General features: G+C 37.4%; 2 protein-coding genes across 2 annotated transcripts in view; one reads left to right on the top strand and one right to left on the bottom strand.

Moving 5' to 3' along the window:
• The window catches only part of LOC111863715 (PXMP2/4 family protein 4), a 13,093-nt gene extending 9,857 nt beyond the window's left edge, over nt 1–3,236 (top strand). The window contains exon 4 of the mRNA XM_023850275.2: nt 2,884–3,236. Coding sequence (XP_023706043.1) covers nt 2,884–3,108 — 225 coding nt within the window. The 3' untranslated portion in view covers nt 3,109–3,236. The remainder of the gene's footprint in view (nt 1–2,883) is intronic.
• Nucleotides 3,237–7,180: 3,944 nt separating this feature from the next.
• Nucleotides 7,181–9,296, bottom strand: part of LOC111863710 (TOX high mobility group box family member 4) — an 87,095-nt gene continuing 84,979 nt past the window's right edge. Inside the window, exon 10 of the mRNA XM_023850257.1 lies at nt 7,181–8,771. Within this exon, the coding sequence (XP_023706025.1) occupies nt 8,705–8,771 (67 nt within the window). The 3' untranslated portion in view covers nt 7,181–8,704. The remainder of the gene's footprint in view (nt 8,772–9,296) is intronic.

Genomic DNA, 9,296 nt, shown 5'->3' with positions numbered 1-9,296 from the left:
ATGACTATATACATAAGATGTTAGGACTGGCTGTGGATGAGCTAGCAGATGTTACTTAAAATAATTCATCGTTATAAAGACAAAGACAAAACAATTCTGTCCAGTGTGAAAACAACACAGCATGCCACAAACAAACACAGGACGATACCAAGAATCTCCTTCTCATGAGAGACAGGCCGCACAAGTTCAGCCCCAGTCAAGAAAGACAATAGGAGAACAGACATGAATCTATTTGGTTTATAAATTTTAACTTAAATAACAAAGTTTTAAAAACTTTAATATACCAAGAAAGTTGCTGTTGTTGTGAAAAAGTTGGATTTTGTATAATTGTGCATGAAAACATTGTATGTATATGTATTTTAACACTCAAAACACCCATTGTGATAGTAGTTTCCAAAATAGTATCAATGTCCCTCTGATGATGGTCTATAGGGACCGAAATATTAAGGGTCCTAAGTTTTCAAGTAGTAAAAACTTCAATAGTCACACTGGATGGAGTTGTTTTGTCTTTGTAATTGTTAGTGTGATGGACCAGAATGAAACAAATCAAATTCAGCGTTATGGATATGGAAAATGATATGGAAAATACACACAAACTAAGAGCTGAATCTGATCATCATTTGAGAATCACATCCATCAACCCATCATTATAACTGTGTGAAGAAAGTATCCTGGCAAGAGCTTCATCAGATTCACAGCTAGCAATAATTCCCATTCCTGCCTACTGTTATTTCTTGCAGAAACTATCATGCAGGCAGCAGAAGTACTAAGCACCAATCAAAATAAATGTCACTTGTGTATACTGCTCACTGTAATACTGAAGGTCTGCAGGACCTTGGTCTCATGATGACTTTAAGATCATTTGTTTACCTGGATAATGATCTGGACAAAATATGACAAATAACTTCAAAAGAAAAGCTTCCTCATGTGAAGAAGTGTGATATAGAGGATAACTCTTCTATTTCATAAAAAACAGGAATTTAGACTGGAAATTACTTCCTTCTTTAGCTATTCTCAGTTGTTTTGTGTGAATGATTGGACAGTACATGAAAATGAGCTGTGTTTGTTTTCCTCCCCATTTGTTCCAATTTCACATTAACACTCTCATTCACTGGGGGGGGGGGAATGCGGTAGTGTAGTTGGTTGAGGCACTATGCTACAAGCCGGAAGGTCACAGGATCGAATCCTGATGGGGTCATTGGATTTTTTAAATTTACCTGATCCTTCAAGCTGCACTATGGCCCTGGGCTCGAATCAGCTTCTAACAGAAATTAGTACCAGGCATATTCTTACAGAAATTAGTAACAGGAATATTCTTAGAAAGTTCTTGGGGATACATACCTACGTACGTACATACACATATACACACATACACACACACACATACATGCACGCACGCACCGATGCTGGTCCCATGATATTGCTTCTAAACTCATTATAGAAAAATGGATGCTAGAGAATGAACTGTCCAAACTCATATCCATACCAGTGTATTTACAGATTTGTTTCTCAATAACCATTATCAGTGTCACTTATCTCATTCACGGTAATCCTGTTACCATAACAGTATGAACACTTAATTACTTCATGAATTTTGTGAGAGAGTTTTTGCTTCACTCTTCCATTTAAGAGTTCCTAGATATATGTAGTGTATACAACAGCTTAGAACATTAAATATATTAAATGCTTATCTTAGTAATTTGCATAAATTAATTTACCAATTAGTTGTAGTTGATAAATGAGATACAGTGTCAACATAAATTGACAAAACACAGATTACAGTATATGTCTGTTCTGAGTGCAACACAGGAGTGTATTTTTGTCATTATAAAATTACACTGCATCATGTACGTAGGTCAGTCAAAAAGTTCCTGGAATTCCCCTGCAGACAGAGAAGGAGCAATAAGATAGCGTACACACTGTTGTGGTGGGAAGCTCAGCATGTCTGCTCGCAGGCGCAACAGGTGTGGACAGGTTTCAGTGTGCAGTGTCGTTACTGTTCCATTTGAATTAGACATGAGTGTTGGTTATTCGGCGCAATGTTGCAGTTCGAACAGCGTGTGGACATCAAGCTCATGTGCAAATTGGGAAAATCTGCTTCAGAGATGCTATCTGCCCTGCAGCAAGTTTGCGGTGATACTGCACTATAGAAATCCACAGTTTACAACTGGTTTTCTCGGTTTAAGAATGGGCAGGAGACATTAGAGGATGAGCAGAGCAGTGGGAGACCTTCAACATCCAGAACCGAAGAAATTATTGGAAAAGTGCGACAACTGATTCGATATGATCAAAGAATGACCATCACGGAGTTGGAGCAAGAAGTTGGTACTGTTACTGGCCATTTCTATGATCAAGTTTTGCAGAGGTTGTGCGATGCAGTTCGGAGGAAGTGGTGTGACAAGTGGCAGGGACAGTGGTTGCTGCATCATGATAATGCACCGAGCCACACTTTGCTTGTTGTGCAGCAATTCCTCACTGAGAAAAAATTCCTGTCATCACTCAACCACCGTACTCTCTGGATCTCTCTCCGAGTGACATTTGTCTGTTCCCTGCTCTGAAAATGTGCCTCAGTGGGACACGTTTCACAACCATAGACATCAAATCGAATGCGATGGCTGAGCTCCAGAAGATACCATAAGATGCCTTCCACTGCTGCTTCCAACAATGGAAGCAACAATGGAGCAAGTGTGTGTATACGCAAGGGTCCTACTTTGAAGGTTATTAGGTAAGCGTTGCCATATATCCTACCATTAGAGTGCTATACCACCATTCCGGGAACTTTTTGACTGCCTCTCGTATTGTTGTAAGCCTTGATCAACAATCTGACACACTGAGAGGCAACTTGAGCTCTTCTCTTCCTGGAAAATTCTATTTTCTTTGCAGGTTGGTGCATGTGTATGGCCAGTTGTCCAGACCATAAACTATACTGTTGTGTCTGAGAAGAACCGTGTTCCATTCGTTGGAATCTGTAGTCTGCTTTGGACTTGCTTCTTAGCATACATGAAACAACTGGAAGCACAAAAGCTAGCAAAGATACAAGAAACAAGGAAGCTAGGAACTGAACAACGAGCAAGTACACATAGTACATATGTAATTCTGGTGCAGTAGTTTTGCTAATAATTGTCATTATAATTGTGAAAATCTAAACTTAATTGTGTATAGAAGCTTTATGAAATAAATGTTATATGTAATAACAAATATACAATGAAATTCTGAGGAACTTAATACAAAAACAATATTGAGAGTTTTAATATTGTTTTATTTGCATGTGCCCTTACACCTTTCCCTCTAGCTGTTAAAGTGTCTAGCTCTGCCAGAGTTTTTCCCAGATGGCATCTACCATGGCCAGAGACTAGACTCAGCCAGCATTTACTGTGGCAGTTGTTTTGTTGAGCTGCATCTGGACAGGCCAGTGTCTAGTCCATCCGACTTTTACACTGACTAGCATCCATCTCAACAGGCATCTCCTCTGCCTTGCACTGGCTTGGTGTTTAGCCTTTGGTTAGAATAGATTGGGCTTGGCTGGAATTAGTCTAGGCCAAGATTAGCTGATTAATATTGGTGTAAGTTATGCTAGACAAGGCTAAACTAGCTGCATGAAGATTTTGTTTGTAAGCAAAGTTTGCCATGTCGTAACACTCTAACCATAAAATATGTCATATCTGCAGAATCACTCAACTTGTGAAAACTGTAGCTCATGAATGGATAAGAAAGGAAAACATGCAAGCTGTTTACATTTGATTAAGAGCATACAATTGTAGCTGTTGGATCAAATTATTGAATATTATAGGCTACTAAAATTTTCATAGCACTTTCTACTACACTACTACACAGCACTGCACCTTATGCTTGGAAGCACTGCCTCTAAAAGGCAAAATCATCCCTGGGCTTAATCAATTAAGCACCAAGCCATGAATATTTATTGCAGAGTGGAAGTACAGCTCCACTCTTCTTCACCTCCACACGAAATGGATGAGAGTGGTCAGCTACACTCCCCCCCCTTGCTTTACCCCCAGTACCCATTGTATGAAAAGCTGGGTTGGCCCAGATCTGGCCTGAACATTATGGAGAGACCAGTCTCTTGCTCCTGTTGAGAACTGAACCCCGATTCATTGATCATCTGGCCCATAGTCTAGTCACTATACTGACTGAGCCATCCCAGATCCCAGTATTGACTCTAGAAGAAATAATTTGGACTTTAATTAAAAATACAAACATCTCTTCCTTAATAGTAATAAGGGAGTGAATGAGTTTACCTCCAAAATTTATCTGCCACTCTACAAGGAGTCAAATCCAGAAGCTGGTACTCTTTGAGTTTTAATTACATGCACTGAACACAATAAAAGGGTACATAAAACTATAGTCCTTTATCATCATTTTGAAACATCTAAGTACAAGAAGTAAACATGGGAAATTGTAAAGCTGTAATCATATACTAAAACTGTTTCTAAATAAAGGAAGACAAAGAAATCGCCTTTCCTCTCATGTCTTGGTAGTTACTGAGAAACAGAATATTCAAATTAAGCATTTAGTTCTTTGCTGTGTTCAAGGTTAAATGAATGATTAACAGCAAAATGCATTCCCATGTACTGCCTGAAAGGCTAGTGTTATGAAAACAATTACTGTACAAATGTTATGGTGCAGCTTCAACATTAATGTATGAAATACTTATGCAAGTTAGGATGAACTTGTAATGCATTATCCTTCGCTGCCTTTATTTGGGGTTCTAGAACAAATTCAAGTGTGTAACTTTCATTGTTTCAGGCAAAATATGAATTTCAGTGATATGACACCATGTAAAAATGTAAGGTAAAACTGTCCTTTTGCTTAGCTAATTAAGTACTATTCCATGAAGGCATATGGGGGAGTGGATGTAGAGATCCATATTTTCCTGACCTTGGCACTAGGTGGATGTGAGCGGTCAGCTTCATGTCTCAGCCATTTCATCCCCGGGAAAGGAGCTCTCCCCCATTTGATAGGGTGCTAGCTGGTCTGGCTGACGTGGCGAACAGAGCATTTTCGACCCCACTGGAACTTGAACTCTGACCCCTCAGTCATCCAGCCCATAGCCAGTCACTATACCAACCACGCTATCTCTTTTGAAAGTCAACCAGTGTTTTGGAGGACCATGTCACCTCCATCCTCAGGCTTCAAGAATAAGCCAAGCAAGAAACAAGCAGGAAGCAACAAGCAGAGCTGGTTTCTTGCACAGCTCTTAGCTCTGCTTGCCAGAGGCCCTGAGTTTAACCCATCCCTGGCCCAAGATGTGATGCCAGAGCAGTTTCTGGCATTTAGCATATTGTAGGAATTACTTATATTACCTGAATGCCAGTATAATTTAATGCACTATATGTTTTATGAACAATATATGGCATTTAGAAAATTACATAAAACAGTCCCAAGAAATTAATAGGATTATCAGAGATAAGGATTCAAATGTATAAACAATTTAAAACCACACATAAAGTTTTGTTTATTTTTCGATTTATTTATGCATTTACAATTACATTCAGTGGGCACTGTACCACATCTACATACACCCGCCTGTACAAGAGGAGCTGTCAACAACTCCCAACTCTTTAATTGTTTTAGATACACTGGTTGATCAGGTAAGAAATCAAACAGCTTTCATACAATCCATTTATCAGGAGTTGCACACAGAAGAAATGACCTCAGCCATAAAAGATGATGATCAAAATGTTTCAAGATCACATATGCACATCTTAAAAATGGAATTACATTTATAAAACCAGGATAGGGTCTACAGTTTATATAATAACAATTTGACTGTACACTAGAAAGAGCTATTATTTGGAGTTGATTAACAGCTAGTATGTTCTCAGATTTAATATATATATATATTTTTTATTTGTGATTGTAGTCTGGTCACTCTTTCACAAACCACTGAATATATTGCTAATTGTGTGAAGCGAAACTTTTGTTTTGCAAAAACGAGAAACACGATGGAATGAAAATAATAATAAGAAATATAACAGAGTATATGAGACTCCTATTGCATGACTAATATATAACATGCAACGAGATTTGTTGCAGTTAAGGAAAATGGTCCATATTTGCTTCAGTCAAAGTGTTTTGGGCCTCATCTGCCTGCCTGCAAAAAATAACTCCATTTCAGAAAACCCACAACCAAATGCAACACCCTTCACCGTAGTAACCTTTTAAACATACAGGAGGTGGGAGGCTGGGAACTGCAAAAATTAACTTAACAGTGTACAGGAACTAGTCTAGGTATTGTCAGTCTCCCAGTGTGTAAGCTGAAACAAGATGGAGTTGCAAGCAAGTAGCTCCCACATCATTTGTTGATCATGATACAGAGTAACATTATGACCAATGAAGTTACACTTAAAAACAAGCACGAAATACTTTAACAGTACAGCAGTTAGGGAACTAAAGTCAATGCTTCATGTACAGTTTGAATGGCTTCCATTTACAGTGCCATGGTTATGGAACCTCTCTCCATACTTAATTTCTAATTTAATTCACTTAGTTGGGACTGGAGTCTAACTGGGTCCACTTGGCACGGTGGCCACTGATTGGCCTATTGTAGCCTGGCCCGGGTGATTATGATGATGGAGAATTTGGTGGAATGAAGATTGGCAGGGAAAACTGAAGTACTCGAAGAAAACCCGCCCCAGCACCACTTTGTCCACCACAAATCCCACTTGACCAGACCTGGGATGGTGTGGCCTCTCTCTCTCTCTCTCTCTCTCTATATATATATATATATATCTATACTTAGAGAAGTAACTATAATATAGTTCTCCTTCAAGTTATGATGACATTTTCAATTCATTGCTTCCACACTGAAATGACAAAAATATTCAGATTTTAAAAGATTTCCTCTTGGAAGTGTTTCACATGAGAATGGGATATAGGCAAGAGTTCAGAACATATGTACTGTGTGTCTGTATAGTTCCTTGAATGAAAGATTATAGAACTTCTATAAAATGTGCAGAACTGTGACACTTAAGTACCACAGACTATATTTCATCTTAAGGCAGGAGTGATGATAATTCTGATGATAAAATATTAACTTACATGCCCTTTCTTGAGGGCATAATAGATTTTTAGCATTTTCTAACTGCTGTTCTATAAAAATTTACTAAAGACAGAAAATAATAATGAAGAGAAAACAAAATACTTTGTACTTTTGTACGAGTACCACAATTAACAATGAAATCAATGTTACAAGTTGGTCCAATAGGTATCTTAACATATTACACACTGATCTGCTGAAATATGTTGTGATTAAGAAAAAGCTGAACATTCCAGAACGTAAAATTTCTACTACCAGTCATAAATGAAAAAATAGCATTTCATTCCTTATTAGTAGCTTCCCTGACTCTAGAGATTAGTTGCAAGAAGGATATGAATAAATAACACTACTGTGCTAAGTATAATGTCTTGGAACCATCTCAAGAGAACAATAAATGCCAGGAGATAAAAAACTGAAGAGTAACAAGTAACTAACTTTTATGAACCTGTAATACAATCAGTCCACTTGGAGAGAAGTGACATTTAACTCCTTTATCTTGGCACCACCACACCAAATATAGAAAAGTTTCCAGTGTCAATTTGTGATGACACATTTATTCACATGACTGAGAATCAGAATCACATTTGAGCAGTCCCTCAGGCCACCAGCATGTGCCTGAAAACATGTCTCCATTTCTGGTTAAGTTTTGATGGCTTTACCAAACAATTCTTGTCTTGTGACACAAAGAGTCACAACCTCTGCTTAAATATTGGAGTGAGGCAGAAATTCATTTTCATCCTTGTGTGTTGCTTTGTACAAGAGCTTCTTTAGCTAGTCATGATAACATGGAAATTTTGAGAATAAGCCATTATCATTCTTAATGATTTTTACATTACCGTTGGTGATACGATATAAAAATATGCCCTCATTATTATTGTTGTTGTTATTATTTTTTAACTTATCCTCTCTAAGAAATTAGGAAAGATACACACTAATTGAGGAACAGGTTTCTGTAGGGAAATCCTCCCCCCCATCACATCTCCACATCTATGTTACATATTAGTAATAGCGATTTGTTATAGACTCCAGGAAATCAACAGCAACATTTATATGAGTGGGGGCAAATACTATTTCTTATGAGGATGTTTTAATAATGCACCACAGTTAAATGGGGAGGTATTCTTATTACTACATTCATTAAAAGAGTCAAACATGCAACAAATGACAGCAGACTTTGCTATCCATATAAGTATACAAGGTGTGAGATATATATATACATGTATATAATATACTCTGTATTTGTTTTATGATAATACTTGCTCTTTTTCCTGGTCTGCCCCAGAAACTCTTAAAGGAGGTAAAATCATTCTCCATTTACCATCAGTCAATAAGGTACTATATTATTTCAATATACTGAGCACCATTTTGTGCCCATATTATTTTAAGTATACCAAGTAAATTTATAATTATATATACATTTACAAGTATTGTTTCAGTATAACAATGATGATAAGTTTTATTCTTCTTAACAACCTCAATTTTTCATGTTGCATTGGTTACCCACATGCACACATGTCCACAAGAAAATGTCTCGTCAATTATCACTCTTGAAATGTAGGCGTCTGTTCTATGGTACTCACATGGCCCTACCCACCCAACACTGTGCTTAAATGCCTGCCCTTTTTGCTTCCTTTAAATTCACACGTCTTATTTTACAGTTGAGAAGTTCTGTGTTGAATTTGGATTGGATGCCACCCAGGAACTGAAGACATCTCTGCAAATGAAAAACAAGCAATTGCAACAAATTTATTTCAAGACATCAGTGTAATAAGTACAACTATGGTACCAATATCAACAATAACAGTGCATGTAAAACCCCAGTCCAGTCTTATATTGCAGTGATGATATCAAAGTTACGGAACTTACAGAGACCACACAAAATTTAAGAATTAGGAAAATAATTAACTGACTGTATTTATGAGCATATAAGTTAGACTTTTATTAAAAAATTTCAGTCTAAAAACAGCCATGTCATTTGTATGCAAGTCTACTTGGTCTTGCAGAATTTGGGGTTCTCACAGTGGTGATTATCAACAGTTCTATCCTCTATGATAAAACACTGTGTACTCTGTTGAAAGGATGACTCAACAGACAATGTGGCATTACATCTCAGAGAGAGAACTCTTCTACTTGCTTTCATTTGCAGAACTCCATAATGTGTGACTTATGCACATGACTCATATAGGAAATTAGTTTTAAGACCAAATATGGGAGTTAAGAGAAGTGTTAAAAACAAGTA

Source organism: Cryptotermes secundus, unplaced genomic scaffold, assembly GCF_002891405.2.
Source record: "Cryptotermes secundus unplaced genomic scaffold, Csec_1.0 scaffold429, whole genome shotgun sequence".
NCBI classification, from domain to species: domain Eukaryota; kingdom Metazoa; phylum Arthropoda; class Insecta; order Blattodea; family Kalotermitidae; genus Cryptotermes; species Cryptotermes secundus.
The sequence above is the reverse complement of the archived record's forward strand: the minus strand, read 5'-3'. Positions and strand labels throughout refer to the sequence as shown.